Source organism: Hesperophylax consimilis, chromosome 9 (genome assembly GCF_061612785.1).
Source record: "Hesperophylax consimilis isolate HC1 chromosome 9, BYU_Hcon_1.0, whole genome shotgun sequence".
In the NCBI taxonomy this organism is placed as follows: domain Eukaryota; kingdom Metazoa; phylum Arthropoda; class Insecta; order Trichoptera; family Limnephilidae; genus Hesperophylax; species Hesperophylax consimilis.
The window spans coordinates 26,053,270-26,075,790 of NC_142844.1; the positions used below are offsets into that span (position 1 = coordinate 26,053,270).

Genomic DNA, 22,521 nt, shown 5'->3' on the forward strand with positions numbered 1-22,521 from the left:
TTGAAAGTATTTGTTTTATCTACTAACGTAATATGTGATCACCCTTTGTTGAAAGAGATAATATGAATATTACGAAAAAAAGTGATAAATTAATTATTAATGAACTTCTAACGTTTCTTCAAAACAAAATCGATGTCTTAGACGAACTAACCGCGGTTCAAATATGCTCCAATCATTTCTCAGAAGACGAAGTGGAGGCTGCGAAAGACATTCTGTGCAGTGAAACAGTTGAACGCAGGATTATGAGGAAAGGCGAAGGTAGGAAGTCTAAGAATTTATATGATATCATTAAAATACTGAAGGAAACAGAGAATGAAGCTCTACCGACATTTGTCGCTCAGAATCTACACAAACTACCGCCTGTCAATTTCGATCACGTAGATGTCACTTGTCTCCTAAAAGATATCACGGCATTAAAGGGTGAATTAACCACAATTCAGTCACAAATGTCCAAACGAAGCGATCTGGAAGTATTACGCTCTGAAATGGCTCTCCTAAGGAATGAACTGAAAATAAATAAACATAACCGTATTCCAAATCAAAACGAAAACACATCGCCGTCCTTGAACACATTGAAGGTCACCATACCGGTAGCCATAGATAAGAACCGCTCAAACTCACGGTCGCCAACTAATGAAATACGTTTGGACAACAATGCGCACTGCAGTAATGTGATAACCCCGCCCGCGCCCCTCACATTAGCTGCCCCACCTGTCATGCACTCTCCTCAATCATGGAATAAAGTAGCGGCGTCTAGCTCTCTCACACAACAGCAACAAGTCATAATTCAGACATCACAGGTACATCAACCGGGTATGGATGAATCAGCCAAAGTTGCACGCACACTATCTCACAAAAATACATTTATACCAGAGACAACTAATTTTAATACGGATGGTTATAAAACCGTTACAAGAAAACTAAGGAGGTCGAGAAATATTATTGCAACTGGAATAGCGATGGAGAACTCCCTAAAAATAGCCGAGTTAAAAACAACGCTCTATGTGTCGAGGTTCGACAATAGTGTAACTGAAGACAATATTCGAAACTTTATCAATTGTAAAATAAAAGGAAGTAATATCCAAATAGAAAAAATAATACAACGAAATCCCACGCAGTTTGGATCTTTCAAGTTGACTATACCGAATACGGATTTCAAAACCTACATGAACAAAGAATTTTGGCCGACTGGTACTGTTTTCCGAAAATTTATTGAAAAAAAATACAATGGAAAAGAACAAAATTAAGATAATCTCAATAAACTGCAAAAGTTTTAAACGAAACGTCAACTTCGTTATAGATATGTGCAATATCTACGATGTAATACTTTTGCAAGAAACGTGGTTATTACAAAACGAAACATCGAATCTATCCAAAATTCATCCGAACTTCCAGGGATGGGGTACCTCTGCTGTAGATTTATCAAACGGACCGCTACGAGGCCGACCCTACGGAGGAGTCGCAGTACTTTGGAGGAACGAGCTGCAAGCTTCAATAATACCGTGTGGAGATGACCGCATCGCTGGTATTCAGATAACCACCAACGGGGGGACGATAAGCATACTGACTGTCTACATGCCGGTATGTCACGCGGACAACCTTACCGACTTCACCAACTACCTTTCCAAAATACATACGATCATTCAAGACAACGAACACTCTGAAACCATTGTTATGGGAGATTTCAACGCTCACCCATCCTCCATATTCGGGAAAGAACTCTCTCATTTCTACACCGAAAATAACTACAATTGTATCGATATTGAAAGACTACCGAATGACACATATACATATATAAGCGATGCACACAATACCACTTCCTGGCTCGATCACTGTATATGCACCAATAATCTTAAGAACAAAATAGATAGTCTAAAAATACATTATGATACCGACTGGTCCGATCACAGGCCGACATCTTGCGTAATCGCCGCTGAAAAATTACCTGCAACTATTTTTAATATTCCACAACAGCCTAATAACATAATATGGAGAAGGAATAATAATAAGAAAATCAGTGAATATACGTCTGTAGCAGAAGCATTACTTAGTGTAATCTATCAAAGACACTCCAAATCCATTTGTAATTCGGATTCTATATGTGACAGATGTGACCATATAAAAAGCATGGAAAATATATACACAGACATCGTTGAAGCTCTAAGTAAGGCTGCCAATACCGTATTTCATCGGAAGAACGATCAAAACAAACCAAAAACACATCGTGACATTGCTGGGTGGAATCAACAAGTTAAGGAACACTACAAAAATTCCAGATCGGCGTTGATGGAGTGGATTAAAAATGGGAGACCATTACATGGTCCCATTGCGGATGAAAGAAAACGAAAAAGAAAGGAGTTCAAAATAGCTCTTAAACACTGCCAAAGCTCCTCTGAACAAACAAAAATGGATGATATCGTAAAATCACTTGACACGAAGCAGTTTGCCCAGTTCTGGAAGAAAAGCAATAACCTGATCAAACCAAAAAATCGAATCGCCAGCCAAATTGATGGATCTACAAACACGGAGGAAATTGCTAATACTTTTAGAAGAACCTTTGCAGATATTTCTGGAAATGAAATACCGTCTGTCCCTGATATTATGGAATTTGATGGACAAAACGTTTACCTCTCTGAAAGCAGTATAATGAAGGCCATAACAGGCACTAAGGCTGGTAAGTCTCCGGGACATGATAACTTAAGTATTGAACACATAAAATACGGAGGTAGATACATACCCAAACTACTACACATACTGTTCAACGCAATACTTAAACACAACCATATACCGGGTGCAATGACGAAAACGATTATAACTCCAATCCTGAAATCGGGACAGCCTGACATGACTAACTCCAGCAATTACCGGCCAATATCTTTAGCAACTATAACTGCAAGATTATTTGAAAGGGTAATATTAAATGAGATAAATGATAAACTAATGTCTAAAGATAACCAGATGGGATTTAAATGTAGACTATCCACTAATATGGCAATATATACTGCAAAGCAAATAATAGAATTCTACAAGAAACGAAAAACTACCGTATACGGGTGCTTCTTAGATCTAAGTAAAGCCTTCGACAGGGTCTGTCATAAAACATTATGGGATAAATTGAAAGCTAGGAATATACCTACCTCATTTATAAACATACTATCCCGATGGCACTCCCAGCAAGAAAATGTTGTACGGTGGGCAAGTACATACTCCCAGCCGATATATTTGCGGTCAGGAGTAAGGCAAGGAGGGTGTATGTCCCCCATTCTATTTAATGTATACATGGACGAGTTGTCAAGTCGCCTGGACATCAGAACGGGCTGTCGTGTTAACAGTATATGTATGAATCATATAAGCTACGCGGACGACATGATCCTCCTAGCTCCGTCGATAAAGGGATTAAGATTACTCCTAAACATTTGTGAAGAATATGGAAAACAGCATAATATGATATACAACCCGAAGAAGACGGAATTGATTGCGTTCCACCACGGAAAAAGTCAAGATACAAGTAATATGCTCCCCGTATACCTTAACGAGGCAAAAATAAATACATGTTCGAACGTGAAATACTTGGGGCACATTATTAATGAAAACCTATCGGACGATGGCGATATCGAACGACAAAGGAGAAGCCTTAGCATAGTTTCTAACATGATTGCCCGCAGATTTTGCAAATGCAGCAATACCGTTAAAAAAATACTGTTCAACGCATTCTGTACTGGCCTGTATACTTGTGAGACATGGTGTCACTACCGAACTTGCTCGATGGAACGACTCCGAATTCAATATAATGACGCCTGTAGAATAATATTTGGATACCGAAGATACAGCAGCGCATCGACAATGTTCACGGAACTAGGACTGAATGGATTTGCCGGCCTGATGAGACACCGGGTCACTGGAGCCAGGATGCGGCTAATGGCCTCTGCCAACACGTTGGTGACCGCAGCCTACCAGCACCAAGCGCCACTCCTGAGTGAGCGCTGGGCCCAAGCGCACTCAAGACCACACCCTGCATAGTTTTCCTTATTTGATAATTTATTATATCTATTGTACAAAAAAAATGTATATCTATATGGGACGTGTGGGATTGCACAAACCTCCCCACATCCTGGAATAAAAAATATTATTATTATTATTATTATTATTATAATCTAAGTCTTGTTAACGAAGTAGCAAATCCCTTTTTCACTGTTTTTTCTGACGAATTTCTGTTGAATTGGATCAAACCAAAATATTCGTATTAAATCGTCTAAATCTCCAACTTATTAGAATTGAAGCTTGTTAGGGGTATAATAGTAGCTACCAATTATATTAAACGCCCTTCAATATCTGAATGTGTGAAGAGTCGTTTTAAATATTTATATTTATTTTTAATTTTAAAATAATGTGGTCGACCACTAATTACAATGTTTTTATTATTGTTTTGTATTATGTGTCATGTTTATGCGATCTGTAACAATTCTAAATGTTATTATGCACTATTTTGAAATAATTAAATATGTAAATACTGTAGTTAACTTATCTCTTGTAAATGTTCTAAAAATTTGTTATAATTTTTTTTTAATTTTTATCAGAGAAAAAAGTGAAGACGATTGTTTATTGTTTATTGCGGTATTTTAAGTAGGTACATAGTTATCTATGTCCTAATACAATCCTTATATACATATACATATAATTTTAGTAACACATTTAAAATGAATCAATCACATATTTTCGTAGTTTAATTTTAAATGTTTTTATGTTTTCTTCTGATTTTATTTCTTCTGGTAGCTCTCCAAATATCTTCAACGCTCCGTACATCAATGACTTTTGACTCTGTGTTTTTTTCCTGAAGGGGAGTCTCAATTCATTTCTTTTCCTCGTCTCATGTTCTGTAGTTTATCAATTTTTCAATTAATATTTATACATGTATATATATATTTTAAAGAAAGATTAATATTCCCGGGTTACGAATAACCTGAACCACAGTAAGCTGAAAATGTTGCTTGTGTTGTGGTTGAGGACTTAGCCAGCCGAGGAATTGAACACACTACGCCTGGGTGGGACCTAAACGCAATGTCAACTAAGTCGATGTCAAATATTTAAATACTTAGGAATCCTCTTTTAGTCTTCGGTATCGGTCAATATTTCTGTATCTTTTTTGTAATTCATCTAACAAACGATTCCATGATGCTTGATCCACCTACAATTGTTTCCCCTAAAGTTAATCCACCGGACAGTTGATCCACCAGACAATTGATCCCGCGGAGAGTTGATTCGACTTTTGGGTTGATTGACTGTTGATCTTTGAAGAAGTCATCTTTTTTATTCGGCCGTATATCTTCTCAACGTACTCCTTCGGCGAAACGGCATTATTGTTAGTAAAAATATTTGTAAAGCAAATTTCCACTCAAGAAGCCTACAGATACTAAAAGTATCGCCATTTTTGTACAGCCTCTCTACGTACATTACAAGGGAACACGTACAACAGAAAAAATTATTTGGGGGTAAATATTTTAAATTGATACTTTTTTATATCAGTTGAGAAACACTTGTTAAACCGTTACAAAATCTATTTCCTCAAACACTTTTAAGACAAAAGAAATTGATAGAAATGATTTGTTAAACATTACATCAGCAGCGTTATTCCGAGTATATTGAAGCCACATACATTGTGTAGCACCGACCTGCGATGATTAACAGCCTACTCCCAACTTGGAACACTTTCAACAAATGCTGATGGAATAGCGATGTGTTACGACTCGAGTTTAGTTATTTCGAGAACCGGGCATTCGTTACACCGCGATTACATCAGTAATTACCCACGGGAGCCGGGGGCGGGCCTGACGTCATGATGAAAAGTTTCTTTCGACTTGTGCAAATATATGATACATAGGTTTCAATAATTACAGCATACATCAGGCCGACAGATGGAATAAACATCGTACGTGTCTAAGATAATCGAAGTTCGTTTTTACTTATCTAATTTATTTTATTTCCTACACACTTTATATTGCTACTCAGTCAATTACTGGAAACTTACCTATCTAAGTTTATTACCAATTCGCCAACACTGATCTGTACCAATCTATCTTTGACATCGGTTATACTTAATCTAATCTGTGAGATTTGTTGTTTTATCGTCTTTTTTTAAGGTTGTTCCCCAAATAATTCTTCCACCGAAAGCGGTATTTATTATAGCCACTGAATTATGACTGTTATAATCCAGAATGATCTCAATTATTAATACCATAAATTCGGACAATTTTTTTAAATTAGCATCTTTGGAGACCGGATCTGAATAACCAGGTACTTCCCAGTCAAATCCTTTCCTCTCTCTCCTCTCTTCTCATTATTACAACATACCCCATTTGGGGATCCCGTAATCCCACTTACTTCGATCAATTGGGCTTTTGTGCGGTATTTATATAAAAGTAATATAAGTATTATTCAAATTTCCGTCCACACGACGCCCATACAACGCACTAAACCGCTCCCAACTATCAAAAACACAATTAAGCAGTCGAATGGGTAAAGTAAAGTGTATGAAATCATTTTTGACTTCTACAGTTACTTCTACTACTTGCTAGTTGAAACCGGCTAAGTAAGCAGTGCGAGCTTCGTGTGGACGGATTCATTGAAATGAACTTAATGGTACGGTGCCCTTGAGGTGATTTCCACGAAAACAGCGCTATATAAATAAGCTAAATATTATTATTATAAAGCGATGGACTAAATGAATCCTTTGGGTCACAAGGAACATACGATTTGATAAAAGCGTCTGATTCCCAACAGGCGTCGAGGGTTCAATTCCTCAGCCACCTAAGGTCGCCATCATTACACAAGCAGCATCTTCTGCCTATAATGATGACAGTAAGAATTTTTCAAAGATTGTGATTCATAATCTTTGAAAAAATTATCACTAATTAAAATATTTGCTAGTTTAGTGGATACCTATTTCGGCAGCCACTCAAATATTCACTTTAAAGCCAATGAATTGTTATCCACGGACTTATTGTCGCTGTAAGTACATTATAGATAACAGTGTGGAATTTTCTCAACGGGTCCATTAATGTTCACTATCTCATCTCTTTTACAGCACGTGATTATAGAATGCCGCCTTCATTACACTGTGTCATTCATTTCGCGTTCGGTTACGTAATTAAACTTCCATCAATTAAATCAGCCACGATGTTGCCTTGTTAACTGCCATTAAATTGAAACATCAGTGAAATACTTGAGCCACAAGCCGCAGATACACATGATAGTAACTCGCTCAAAAGCATGCCAGTAGCGGTCTTCAACGTGGCAGTGGAATGTGGTTCGAGTCACTGATAGTAAGTCGCACGCTAGTAGCTTGTATGCCATTAAATCGCACAAGGTTTGATGGGGTGAGTGGTGAGGGGTGCTTAACGTTTCTGAGCTAGTACATGTGCAGTTTTTGATATTTTCACGATAAAAATGGCTTGGTAGCGATGAAACTTGATTCTGAACTTCAGAATGCACTATCGCAGCTACCAGAAATGTAAGAACTGCATCTAGCGTGTGTATACTAGCCAATCTCCAAAGCATGCTTTTTTACTGGCATATATGTATCCGCGGCATAACAAATAAGGAAAAAAAAACTTTTTTTTTTTAGTTTTGACAAAGTTATTCAATACTCAAATTTGCACCCATATTTTAATAAAATGCCTAACTTAGGAAAAATAAATTAACGTAGGTTACCTACCTATATTATTTATTTACCTGCTTCGAACTTAGCAAGCATTGCATGTCTTCAAGATTTATGGTTATTTCAAAGATCCATAGCTCACGATTGAAATAACGTTCTACACCTACAAAATTGCGTCGATCTATATATTTCAGAAAAAAAATATTTCAAATTTCATGATGCCAGGACTCACTTTTTCAGCATTTTTTTGTTCTGCGCAGTGCAGTCAATTGTCTCATTTCAACCGATCGTCTGTAAGTAATAACTCATTCCAAATAAGGTTTTGTTAGATTGTCATATCTCCATAGCTCGTGATGCAAATGAAGTTTAGCACTAAAAAAATCTTTGCAAATTTAATCATGCCAGAACTCAGCACTTCAACCTGCATATAGAATACAATTTTAAAGAGGACACCTTGAATGTATTTGTACACATCGATACCATCGACAGTTTTAAGAACTACGGATCACCCACCCGCAGTCCCCTCTTACCCTGAAAATTCCCATAAATACTAAGGACGGGTTGTTTCGGAGAATTTGAACAATTCATCAAAATTCAACGTTCATTTTCAAATTCTGTGAAAGATTTTTTCAAGTTCTGTTTTTATTTCAGTTTTGTCAAGTGACTAGCCTGTAATGATATAAAAACAGAACTTGAATAGGACTTTCACAGAACCCGAAAATGAACGTTGAAATTTGATGAATTGTTCAAATTCTCCGAAACAACCCGTCCTAAGTGCGTAGCGACGCTTATCAATTCTGTTTATATATTGACTCGCGATTCAATTTTTCGTTTCATTCTTCAGCTTCCTACCAAAAAGATAATTTTTGATGCATCGAATACACCACCACATAAGCAACGGTATCTTTAAAATAATTTGCCTATACGTAGTTATTTGTCCCATTGTAATTATTGATTGACTCCTGGTAATCATTCATTCCAAATAAGGCTTCAAATGATTAAAGCTCCCCAGAACCGTGTTGTTAAATTTCAGTGGATTTCTCGGTGGTACATTTAACATCAAGCATCAGAGGCAGTCCCGCGCATTTTCGTCAGTTTTTTCGCACTGCAAAAAATGGCATCGTTTCTCCCTCTTCCCCTCGGGCCCGAACCCCGCTGCCCGCGACGCTATTAGACGACACGGCCCCTGGTATCCGTACGTCTATGGACGTCCCGGCCGCGCAGAGGACAATGCTGTAGCGGCCGACGGACCAAATCTGTCCACGAGGCAGACTAAACGCATTCGTCTCGGCGAACATGCGGACTGTGATCGAAAGATCGGTTAACCCTCTACCCGCCAAGCGTAACTTATGAAAAACTCATCAAAATTTAAAAAACAAATATTTCCATATTATGTACAAAAATGTATAATAATATCAAAAAATTCAACGTTACAAAAAAAACGGTTCCATGATAACTCAACACAGTGATTATTCAACACAGATTTAAAAAGTGATATAAAGTCATTAAAAACGATGAAAATTTTTTTTTTTTAACCTAACCTACTTAACCCAGTTAAAAAACTTTTTGTTTTATCACTTCCCATGACTTTATATAACTTTTTAAAAATGTGATGAATTATCATTTTGATGATTTATCCGGTCACCAAAAAAAAACATACGTTTATATTTAATCACTACAACAATATTAACCACTCTAAAATGAAAAATGTGATTCAGAAAACATGGTAAAAGATTTGGTCGCATCTGGGAATTGAAGAATTATGACCGTTTATTGGACAACCAACACCTCTGCCATAATTCACCCCAAGTGGTTCGCTACGTTTAGTGAATTAGCAGGGGTTCCCAAGTTCATGGGTCTTGGCGGCGGATGCGTCTACCTACCTACAGGAGATACTGGTTGAGGGAGACCCTTTGACCTCACGAGCCGGACTCTCGACCTATCGCCTGGCACTGCAGTGGGAGGGATGGATTCATGCGCCCATCACTCCTGGACACATTGACTTCTAGATTTTAACCCACCCAGCAACCTGTCCTAAGTGAAACTAGCATTGAAATATTGTTTATGAAGCTTCGGTGAGAAAGTACCTATCTATACTCGAGCAATAATATTTTTATGATTCCTTAATTCAAATGCTTTAGATACCTGTAATTCCTAAACATAATATTTTCAGTTGTCTGTGATGTGAAACTTTCATGCGTAATGAACTCAAATTTACTTTTAAATATTCAAAATTGAAGATGATGATTGTTTGAATTCCGACAAGCCATAAAGCTACGAACCCATGATCAGAAAATTCTTTTATTTTAATCCGATTTTTGAAACTTGTTACTTGTACTCAAAAGATAAATTTCTGACATCTCTTTAATTTGTCAACAAAAACAATTGTATTATAAATAAAATTGGCAGTATTTGTTTTTGAGAGGCAATGTAATCGTCGATCAAAATACTTTCAGCATCACAAATCATTCAATTATAATATCCCGTGATTGTTCATAGGTAAAAAAATATTTTCCTTGTTAATGTTATAATTTATCGCCAGAGCAAGCTGGCGTGGAACACGTGTTCTTTTCCTAATAGATATCATGACGGAATGCGACAATACCAGTACGTCAAAATTAATGTCAGTATTTGTATGAACACGTGATCCGTCGTCCTCATAAAACATTTTCTTTTACTGATACTTTGTTAGGAAATCTTTCAATTCATTCGTTATGGGCCTGCAGTCCCATTTTTAACAGGAAAACGAAAAAATTTTACCAGATTATTAATAAATTAACAGTATTTCATATCAGTGTGTTTTATTCGTGTGTAAAGTGTAACAATCAACTAGGTTAAGGCAACTTCATATTACGGGGTAAAATAAAAATTATATTGAGTAATCAATGCGAACAGCATTTTTTGCGGATCTTAAAGAACCCGGAATCATCAATTAAAGATAATTTACTGATTATAAATCTTAGAACAATGGTAACGATTTAATATTGATAATAAAAGAGATCAATATCCAACGCTATGAGGATACTCGGAGATTTTTCGCAATGATGACTGCTGTTTTAAACACGCTTCGTGTTAAGAGCGGATGAATTATTTATGGAAAACCACGAACAAAGGCATTCTTTAACATATTATAGTAATTTAGATCTTTTAATTACGTATTGTTGATTATCGACTTAAGACAATCACTTTATTTTTTAAAAAAACTCAATGTAGTAATTCCACGAAGGCGTTATGTAAAAAATAAAACAAAAAGAACAGTACTTACCTACATTGAAATAAGTGATGAAAGAAATAAATATCACAATGAGGTACGCCTAGTCAGGACGGAAACACTTCTTTTAAGCATCCTCCAAATTACAACATCTCAATTTAACGTTAAGTTAAAAATAATGCAAAACACTCATAAAATAACATGTTTTTTCCAGTATTTAACCCATGGAACCGTGTGCATTTATAAAAATACCAAAATTAAACAATTTTTCCTCCCTTATGTTTTCGCTATTCAATTACTGGTATAATTGGCTTTGCACCCTTTTTTATTGAATTTTAGGCACTAGTTCAGGCGGTTGCCATCGTCATATTTTATTTTTGTCTTCAATCTCAACCAAATTTTCTCTGATTTATTAATTGTAAAGTATTATATTTTTCGTACACAGTGTACGATTTGTCATTTTATATGTTCCACTACTGCCAGTTTTAATTCAGTTATGAAAGGGTTAATACCGACATACCTACAGCACGGTCATAAAACGAACTGTGCTGAATCGGTTAAATTTGTAATTGTCTCATTATGTAGGTGCAATACGTTGTGTCAACTCACACATTCAGTAGCTAACAAACATTATATGTGCTGTCATATAAACCACTGATAATTTCTTCTTGAGGTCTTCAAGAGTATCTATAATTTAGTTGTGAACCCTTTTCGTGAGCAATTGGATATTGCTGACGCGGTGGTTTTCACGGGTCGTTTCGGCGAGCATTTGACCTCCCTGTGTAATATGTTAAGGCGATGCCATACGTAGTAATTCAAAATCATGTGTTTTTGGGTTGAAAATTTGGTCACCTAGAAATGTTCCAGATGCTTTAATTAAATACTGCGAGTAGAATACATCTTGGCCTTTGAAACAATCGAGTATTTTTTAGATAAGTCTTTTTATAAGCCCAGAAAAAAATAATGTAAAGGCCTATGAAACTGCTTTAAAGTTCAAAATCTCCTACTTACGAACCCATCTTCGGTTATGATTTTATTGTATAATATGGCAAATTAAGTTATTTATAAAATAAAAAAATTAAATATTTATGCCTGAACATCCACAAAATAAAATAAAAGGCACTTTTTGGCCATGTTTTTTTTTTGCATAAATTAAAACAGGCGGATGGTGTTATCGGGAATTTAAACCTTATCGCCATCTACGTAAGGGTTGTATTGATAGCGGCTCAATTTAAAATATTACACGACGTAGTGCATCGCCTTAAATCAAAAATACTTTTCGGTTCAATGAATTAAAATTTGCTCTGAATTAAGGTGTCATTTTCAAAATTTATATGTGTTTAGTATATTTTATTAAAATTAATTAATCAATACACGATATGTTTCTTCAGATTTACTGTGTTCATTCGTCTCTTTCAACAAGAAATATTATAAGATGATAAAAAATTGACAGTATTTGATTTTGAAATTCAATAATCGTCAGGCAAACATTTTACAAATTCTATCGCTTCATAAATCCTACAAATATCCCATGATTTTTTACCTCATTAGGCAAGTCTTATTAATATGTATTAGTTTGAAATAAAATATTAATGTACTCAGTTCCTCCCTGGTCGTCATCGGTTCCCGGGGCAATCTTTGCATATGGATACAGTATGTAGATACGGTTTCTAAATTTCCAATTCTTTTGTGCATCGCCGCCACTCTGCCGACTGTAATCCGGTCGAGTCCACGCATCTTCCCAATCTCCTGTGCTCCTGGTTTTGGCATATCCCCTTGAATAATGAATTTCAATTCCTGCTGTTCCCGTTACGGCATTTAGTTGAAAGCTTTGCAAATTTGGAGGTTAAATAAATAAACATGGACAGTAAACCCATTCAACCTTCAACATTTAAGTTCATGCCATTTATATAGCATAACAGTGCTTTTGAACTAAAGATTTTTAGTTAACTTTGCTCGAAGTTTTTACATAGTTAAAAATACGTAATAAGTGAGCCAAATGAACAAGGTGATGATCAAAATTAATTCACTCAGCCTTTTATAACTGCAATATTTTTTTTAAATACTGAATCAATTCATAAATTTTGTATGTCTTTTGCGCTAAATAGTAAGGCCATTTGCTTCGAGATTTCATGGTGTTATTGTTTCTATGGTTTATTTACAAGATTGGAAAATTCTAAGCTCAAGACTCCATTTTTATACTCCATTTGACTCCCTTTTCTACTTTGCATACAGATTTCATTTCGTAATGTAATGAAAAATATACTTATAAGAAAATGTAGGCAATTTGTAATCTCTCTTCCTCGCATTGTCCGATGGCGGCCTTAGAAAAAGTGTTCTTGGATGGTGTATCCACTGCATGAAAGGCTCCACGGCTGCCACACGAAAGCCTCATTGTTTTAAACACGGCGTGACGTAACAAAGTAAAAATATCGGCAAACAGAAGTAATATTATGGGCGGAATAAACATAATCGCAAAGGCAAAATAAACATACATAATCGGGTGTCGTACCTTGCTGCGGAGCCGGGGAGCAGACCAACTTGCAAGTCGCGGTGAAGTTACCCACACTGCTTCTGCTGCCCGGGTATAATAGATTTATGAAATTTATATGGCAGCCCTCCGAGATCACGATTCGCGGATTCGTTTGATACAGTTGTATCGATTGTGTCTGCTAATCCCTTCGATTCACCTATCGTGCTATCTGCTATCTGCTATCCACCTGGTTACAACAACTCCGCGTATTCCGCATTCTGCCTTGCAGTGTTTTGTTATGGAAATAAAAGGGTAATAAACCGATCGCGGCCGCATTGACCGCGATAAACAACTACTTTTATTCCAATATCCACTGGCAAAGGCCTCACTGCGGGAATGTGGCTTCAGTAAAACAAAGTGCATTCCGTATTTACCAGAAATAGTGAAAGACTCACTTTGATATCTTTCTAATAAAACCTTTTTATCTTTGTTTCAGGCGACAAACCACATGCTTGCGAACTCTGCAACAAAAAATTTGCCCTGGCCTGTAACTTAAGAGCACACATGAAAACACATGAAGGTATGTTATATTATTTTATCATCATTGACACATAAAATAAAATTATGAAAATTTTTAGAATCTTTTATCTTTTTGGAGACTTTATGAAATTAAATATCATATTTATTTTATTTTTAACGTTTACACATTATTCATACCTTCGTTAGTTAAATTATTAACTTAATTGTGCTTTAAAACTAGTTGCAGGACAATGTGAGGTTCTTTCTCACCAAAAATAGTTACATACAGGTTATTTATTTTAAATACGCACACTGCATTCCATTATAACGACATAAACATTATAGTTGAATTAAGAATATTCTATTACGGAATAAAATAGGAAAGATATGATGAGACTGATTATACGTTGATAATCTTTCTGGGTAAACCAGATGATTTGATTTCTAAAAAGGGTCCTAAAATTGATCCCTGCGGGACGCTGCGCTAATGATGATCGTGACCGGTTAATGGGACAATAGACACAATTCGTCTCAAATAGATCTGAAGTGGTTTTGAAGAAAGCCATTTCATTCCTCAGAAACCCATTTGATGAAAATAATACCGTCTATGATACTATAAACCCGTTCTAACTTAGTAAATGTTGTGATTTTAATTAAAATTTTAAATATTCCACCTTGTTCATTAGTAGTCGATTGCATTTTGAATAGGACCGGTAGCGGAATCAAAGAAATGAAATATGTTGTCTCCTGGAAGATTTATTATAATATTACGTTTTTTTTAAACCGGAAAATTTGCAGAGTTAAAACAATCCAAATGGATCGTTTAAATTTAATCTGTTTCAAAACTTTATTACAGGATACGACTGAAATTATTATTGAGAGTTAGGTTCCGTTAATGTCGGTAAAGAGGTTGTGTAATATTATTATCTGAAGTTTACTACCATTAAAATTAATAGTCTATGAATTGTGTCGAATGGCTCAGCGATGTAGGGTATTATATTGAGGCATGTAAAACATTGTTTGGCTTCTTTGTAGGAATAGTTGGGTACAGCAGTCTCCCCAGGCCGTCTAATTTTGTAGAGGAAATGGTATCAACAATGGCCTACCGACTCAGCAGGCGTTACCTAGCGATAACTATAATGGTTTCAACACATTATTTAAAGAGATCACCAACTCCAGCATCATTATTTCTTAAAAACTATACAGAAATATATTATTAATTTAATCGTCTGATTTTCAATAGTTCATTGGATATTTAAAAGCTTCATAGCATGGCTAATGAACGAAACAACTTGACAATATACAATAATTTCCTCTACCTGGAAACTTTAGGCAAAAATTTGTGAAGATTTCACGACTCCAGAGGTCACTGTTCAATGTTTGTACTGCTTTAGTTCGCATATTATTGTATCTTCTTCTCATGAGTCTTTCAACTGACAAAATTTTTAAGTTCTGTTTTATCATTGCCCTGACGAAAGCAGAAACCAGTTGAAACAGGTGAAATAAAACAAAGTAATTTATTTAATTCATCCAAGTTGCCAGCATCAATTAGTAAAAAAGATTGCCTAAAACTGTTAGCGTTACTCCAACTTAACTGTTTTAAAAAATGATAAATATATTTTTAAAATAATAAAAAAAATAAGAAAGGTTTACATATTCTGTCGGTCGCATCGGTGAATCGTTTTGTGTTTCTCGGAGCTATATCGGAGCCTGTGTTCTGTGTTCGGGAGATATGCCTTGAGTATTATTGTGTCTATGTATTCTGTATAGTGATGAAGGACTCGGGTCGGCGACATTAAATAACCACAAACACGCATTTTTTATGCCCCCATCTGAATTACGATGAAATTAAGATCACGGTTTATTGTAAAAGAGCTCATCTTGGAAATAACCTATTTTTTGGAAAGATATTGAATTTAGTTTCGGGGAACATCAAGAATTAGACCATTTTATTTAAAGCACGTTCCAACATTATAACAGAAACAATTCAGTGCAGTATATTTTAAAAGTTTTACAATATTTTAAAACTAAAATTATTTCATGGTTCCATAAATCCATATATAGATAGAGATTGTGCAAAAATAATGTTTTATAGTTACCTATTTACAGATATCGCCTGCTGTGAAAGCGTTCCGACTCGTGGGATTAACTGTTTTTCATAAAAATAGCTCAGTTATTTAATACTTAGTTTAAATCTTAATATAAAATAATTAAATATCTGCTTATATACGAACAGGTCACATATATTATCTTAAATCACACTAAGGACGAGTTTTTAATTCATCAAATTTCAACGTTCGTTTTCGGGTTCTGTGAAAGTTCTATTGATGTTCTATTATTATATCATTATATGCTAGTTGCTTGACATAACTTAAGTAAAAAACAGAACTTGAAAAACTCGTTCACAGAACTTGAAAATTTCTGTTCTGTTCTGTTGAAATTTGGTGAATTGTTCAAATTCTCCGAAACAACCCGTCCTTAAATATAGATTATTTACAATATATAGAATATATTATATACAATAGTAGCTTGGTTATGTGTCCTTAGTATACTACCTAATTATTATAACAAGATCACATTATGTAGTGTAGGTAATATTAAAATATATTTAGGTTACTAGATGCCTCACTTAAGGCTCCATTGTAAACGTTCAAACAGAAGAAGAAGGTGGTTTGAAAAGGAGATATACATATAAATACGAATGTTAGAAAGATTAGGCTTGTAATATATTTTTTTAAACTTTTATGATTTATAGGCGTAAGCAAAAATGTTCAATAAAACACGACTAATTTCAAATAGAACAAAAGTCTTTCCACAAATGTCTGAAGTAATATTTAAAGAAACGCTGCGAAGTTTTTCATACCTGTAACGCAATAAATAACAGAACCAAGTGAGTTTTAAATAATTTTCGCACGTGCTTTGAGATTGTTTTCTATCGAGGAAACTTCATGTAATTAAATGTATGGAAATTATCTTCAAAAAACAGGTTTTTTTTAAGAACTATTAGTGTTAAGGGGAAATATGTTACATAAATGGGTAGAAATTCTGAATGCTGGTCTTAAGATAAATCAGTAACATCACCGGCTAACTTCGTAATAAGATTAGTATTTTCCCTGATTATCCACTTATAATAAATGACGCATTTAAATTAAAATATTGTATAAAATTTACGCTGCAATAAACGACAAAATAATCGTCCAACCATAATCTCTCCTTAGCGATTTGGAGAAAATTACGTCATAAAAATGCAAAGTGCTTATTAGACAAAATCAATCTAGTCCTCAAATCCTCGCGGAGACTCCGAATAGATTATTATTCAGTGTCCTGTCTCCTTATGGGCCCCCAGGCTAACAAAGATCCGAGGAAAGACCCGACCAATTTAACTTGCATTAAGGAAACCACATTACAGAACCCTAAATGAGTCCTCTACCCAGACCTTAGATGTACTCAAAAAAACTTAAATACACGATGACAAAGTGAACCCTATTGATGTGTGTATAAAAAAGGTTATTTTGTGTAAGGTTCCTAATCGATTATATTCGCATGTTATGTTGGACACGAGGACTGTTTTGGGATGGTAAAAAACCTTGTTGGTTTAATTAGCACATTTAGGATTGAGTTTCTGGAAAGGATACCTTGTTATATTTTTTTTCATATCGTCAACCTTATGTCGCTTTTGTGGCAAATAATTTTTAGTGTTATCAAAACTGGGAACCGTTTATTTTTCTAGTTACACTATAGTAGAACCTGCCCCTTTCATCAATTATTTTATTGTATTTGATTAGGCGTTACCCTAACCACCAGTCGTACTTGAACTCTAATTTTCGAAAACTTTTGTCTTATTGAACCACAAATTTTTAAACAATACTTTGGACTTATTTTTCAAGAGTTAAGTGGATATACTTTACATGTGATGATCGAAATTACATTGCGTGCTAAAATTACTTGCGTTTACCTATAAATTTCATCCAGAAAAATCTAAACATTTTTTTGATACCAGTGTTCACCGTTCGAGAGTTTCTGCTCCTTCAGATAACTAGATATCTACTTTAAGGCGATGCCATACGTAGTAATGCAAAATCATGTGATTTTGGTTTGAAAATTTGGGCGCGTAGAAATGTTTCAGATGCTTTAATTAAATTCTGCGAGTAGAATACATCTTGGCCTTTGAAATAATCGAGTATTTTTAGATACGTCTTTTTATAAGCGCAGAAAAAATAATGTAAAGGCCTATAAAACTGCTTTGAAGTTCAAGATCTCCTACTTACAAACCCATTTTCGGTTATGATTTTATTGTATAATGTGGAAAATTAAGTTATTTATAAAATGATCGAAAAAAAATAACATTTATGCCTGAACATCCACAAAATAAAATAAAAAGCACTTTTTTCTTGCATAAATCAAAACAGGCGGATGGTGTTAAGCGGGAATTTAAACCTTTTCGCCATCTAAGTAAGGGTTGTTATTGATAGCGGCTCAATTTACAATATTACACGATGTAGTGCATCGCCTTAAACGACGTTTAAACTTTCGTATCTCTTTTTATATTTCGTTTTTTTATGAAATTTTATTTTCTAAGAATTTTTATGTCGTGTTGTTGGTTATTGTACAGTAACATGACGTTGTATTATTACATCATCAAAAACACTAATTTCGGTTGTGAATCTGTCTGTGATTCATTGTAACTCTGGTTCAATGAACTCAGGTTCTTTTTTAATGTGTCATTTCCAAAATTGGATCTGATTGTGTCAAAAATACAAAAAACCATTAAGTCCCTACTTATAAATCAAATATCCCGCTATTCTATCATTGTAACAATTCTCCTTGTTCTGCTGTATTCTATACACAAACTTTCAGCTTCACAAATCCTACAATTATAATTTTCGCTTAATAAGCTTATTTTTGTCTTTGTTTCAGGTGATCCCCAAGAGGAGTGTGTCCGATGTGGAAAAGTGTTCCTCGCATCGAACCCTGACCACAGCCCTGGCCTCTGCACTTCCTGCGTACTCAAACCTCCCAAAGGCCCATTCAGCGAATCAGGCACAGAGGAAGACTCAAGGGGTGCAACAGAGTGACCAAAAAAAAACAAAACAAAATCAAAGTCATCAAATTGGGTGGATCAATAAATTATTTAAATAAACATAAACGTATTGTGTGATATGAGAAGTTTGTGCATCAGACGCAGATCTCTAGGCTAAACTAATATTAATTAAATTTATAGTCAGAACTGCGCTTAAAAGTACTTGTAGAGACGTTTTTCATCGGACTAATATCTATCGACAGTACTCGAACATTAAAAGTGTAAATATTACAATGCTGTATTGTGGATGTGATTTTTTTGTGATACAATATTTTCATTGACGATGCATAGAAGGTATCAACTAATTTTGGTAATTAATTTATGAATATAGTTTTCTGACGTGTTTGTAAATTGTTACCAATAAATGAAGTATGCTTAAATAATGCAAATTCAACTGATAAAACTAAACAAAATGAAGAAACGTGATGAGAAGTGCCAAGTCTATCTTTTGTGTTATATTTCTGTTTGTACATACAAAATATATTTAGTTTTATTATAAACTGTTATTATATAAGAGATGTTTTATATTTTTAATGATTTTTTTAAGTTTAAGACCTTGTCTATCCGTCCAAAATACTAAAAATAATCATCATAAAAAAACAAAGTTTTTCATTACGATGATACATCAATTTTAAAATGTCTTTTAAAAATTAAATAATAATTTGGTTTGATTAAGAATTGAACCTTCCTACCCATAAAGTAGAGTCGACAACTCTGCCAGCTCTGCCAATTGCCGATCGGGTAGGACCGATATTTATTTCTGTAATTTCATCTGATTTTAGAGAAATGCTTATATGTCTGGGTGTGTATGTGATTGCCACCAAAAGTTGATCGCATGCATTGTCATCGACAACGAGTAAAAAACCAGGAAATGGGTAAATTTCCGCTTCCAAAATTTGCAATCATTCATTCATTCACAAAAACAAAAGCGAAATTCAAATAGATATTGATTTAGAATCACAGGGGCATATCTCCCTATAATATTATTATTTTGATTGCGTATTATTATTATGGTGGATCTCTGTGAATTTAAGCCCCCCGAATATGAATCGCTGTGTACATACAACTATTTATCAAGTTAATTTTAAAATACGTGTCTAATGTAATGTCTTAAATTATATTTATGTTATATCAATTTTCTTTACTACATAATTGTGTCAAAATATACTTTAAAATAAAAATCTAAAGAAAAAATAATGCACGTTTCATTATCACATAAACCTTTTTTAAGCCTTCTGATGTCAAACATTCATTTTGTGTCACCCTCAAATATCTCCAGTTTTGTCAGTTTTCAAATGATCGCACCTAACTGAACCTGAAGACCATCTCATTTATAAGCGACCTGTGTTTCTTTCTAGCAAATAAAAGCAGGGTACGATACTTTTTTTTAAATTAATCTTCACATACGAGGTCCTTATCTAAATTATTTTCCTGACGGCCCATGTCAACTTTGGGAAAGTTGTGTAAAAGATTTGAGAAGGTAAAAGGTATTGAGGGAGAAGTAGGAATCTGGTGGTAGGTGTATATATGAGTGACGTATGACTAGCGGTGCATTTGATAGGAAGAAGCATCCGCTACAAAGACCTGGATAAACCTCACCTTATGAACTTAGGCACCTTTGCTAAGTCACCAAACTTAGCGAAGCACTTGGGGTGACGTATGGCATATGAGAGGTGTTGATTATGAAACGAAACGTATCCAGGCCGCGGTACCCATGCCCGTCTAACAAATTGAATATATAATCGTTTACTTCCTAATAAGCAAACGACTTGTCCAGGACACTCTGGCAAGTTTGACTTAAAAAATATTAAGACATAAACCGATAGAAATAATCATGAAACATTTACCGATTTGGTAAAACAATTTGGTGATACCAATATATGTATTTGATAAAACAATTTAGATATTTGAAAATTAATTTTACCTAATGTAAAATTGAACTCTATTCGGCCACACACGATACTTCTATCGATTTATTTCTTCAGTGTACTACCTACTACAAGTACAACAAACTTAGAAACACTAAACTGACTAAACGATGGAAAAACATGAATAATTCATGAAACCTGATTCCGACGGAAAAGAAGAAGTTAACTTGAAATAATAGTATAAAAATAATTATTCAAAAGTGATGTCCCAAAAGATATATTTTTTATCAAGAGGGCAGTTTGTTAATTGAGTTGTCATGATGGAACAGTCATTAAAATTAAAAATACACAGATTGTAGCCCCATAAAAACACTTAAGATCCAATTTTGATGTGTTTTAATGGTGATTTCAATTAAGTTTACGGATCGATAAAGGCGATCAACATCATCTGAGAGAAGAATTATACAAGACGGCCGGGTATCGCATCTCTCAGCATCCCGGGTCCAAACTGGTCTCGGTGACATATCTGAGAATGGATCTCCATCTTCTCTCGTGAATCAGAGACGACATATTTCCAACTCAATTCACAAGTCCTGATAAGATATTGAAGGATGGAGGAATCTAGATTACGAGCACGTGACACGTGAGATGATAATGCATTTAACATGTTGATGGGTTGATGAAATATTCAATCATGAATATTGAAATTGTAATTATTCTAATAGACTATGTATAGGTTGTTTTTTTTACAGAATTTGAACAATTCATAAAAGTTTTTTAATTAAAATTCATGTTATGTTATCATTTCAGCAACGTAAAACCAATGGCCAGTAAAGATATAATAACAGAACTTTGAAATTTGATGATATTGTCATAATCTGTGAAACAACTGGCCCTAACTAACTAAACTCTATAAACATCATAAAATTTATCATAATTAAACATTTCATATTTTTTTACGAAAAAATTGGGTTTTAATATTATTTTCTTCAGAGCCTATGTTATCTTTGGGTTTATTGTGTGGATGTCTTTTTTCAGTAAAGGAAGGAGATGAAGTTCTGAAATGGAATGGTGGGCAAACGCATCAGCCACCAAGACCTGAATGAACTTCGCCCCATCAAGCCGAACACCCTTTCTAAGTCACCAAGCATAGTGTCCTATGGCAGAGGTGTTCCAGAGGAGGGATATCCGATGAATGGTTCATGGGGCGGCGGTATCCATACCCACTTCTTAAACTAGCGTTTCTATATTAAATTAAATATAATACAAACATTTGACATACATAGTCTATCTCGGGAATATTAAACATATTTCAATTATGACGTGAAAACGTATTATTTTTAATTTTTTTTTAAAGAAATCAAACATTCCCGGGTTACGAATAACCTGTCAATATTTGAAAATCTCCTACTAGCACCACAGTAAGCTGAAAATGTTGCTTGTGTTGTGATGAAGGACTTAGCCAGCCGAAGAATTGAACACACTACGCCTGGGTGGGACCCAAACGCGATGTCAACTCGGCCACTGACCGGTCAATATTATTCCTCAGAATGCATTTACAATCTTCCTTTTTTTAACAAAAATCAAATCAATTTATCTTTATATTCAATAATATATAAATATCCAAGAAAATTAACTATTTTAAGAATAAATTTAGCATAATTATAAATGTAGGTACATTTAACTTAATTATAAGTAAACAAAACTGATCAATTT

At 34.6% G+C, this 22,521-nt stretch overlaps 1 protein-coding gene across 1 annotated transcript in view; it reads left to right on the forward strand.

Moving 5' to 3' along the window:
- Positions 1-20,049, forward strand: part of LOC149421134 (uncharacterized) — a 214,478-nt gene extending 194,429 nt beyond the window's left edge. The window contains exons 7-8 of the mRNA XM_089635380.1: positions 13,835-13,918; positions 18,775-20,049. Coding sequence (XP_089491506.1) covers positions 13,835-13,918; positions 18,775-18,932 — 242 coding nt within the window. The 3' untranslated portion in view covers positions 18,933-20,049. The remainder of the gene's footprint in view (positions 1-13,834; positions 13,919-18,774) is intronic.
- Positions 20,050-22,521: the final 2,472 nt, after the last annotated feature.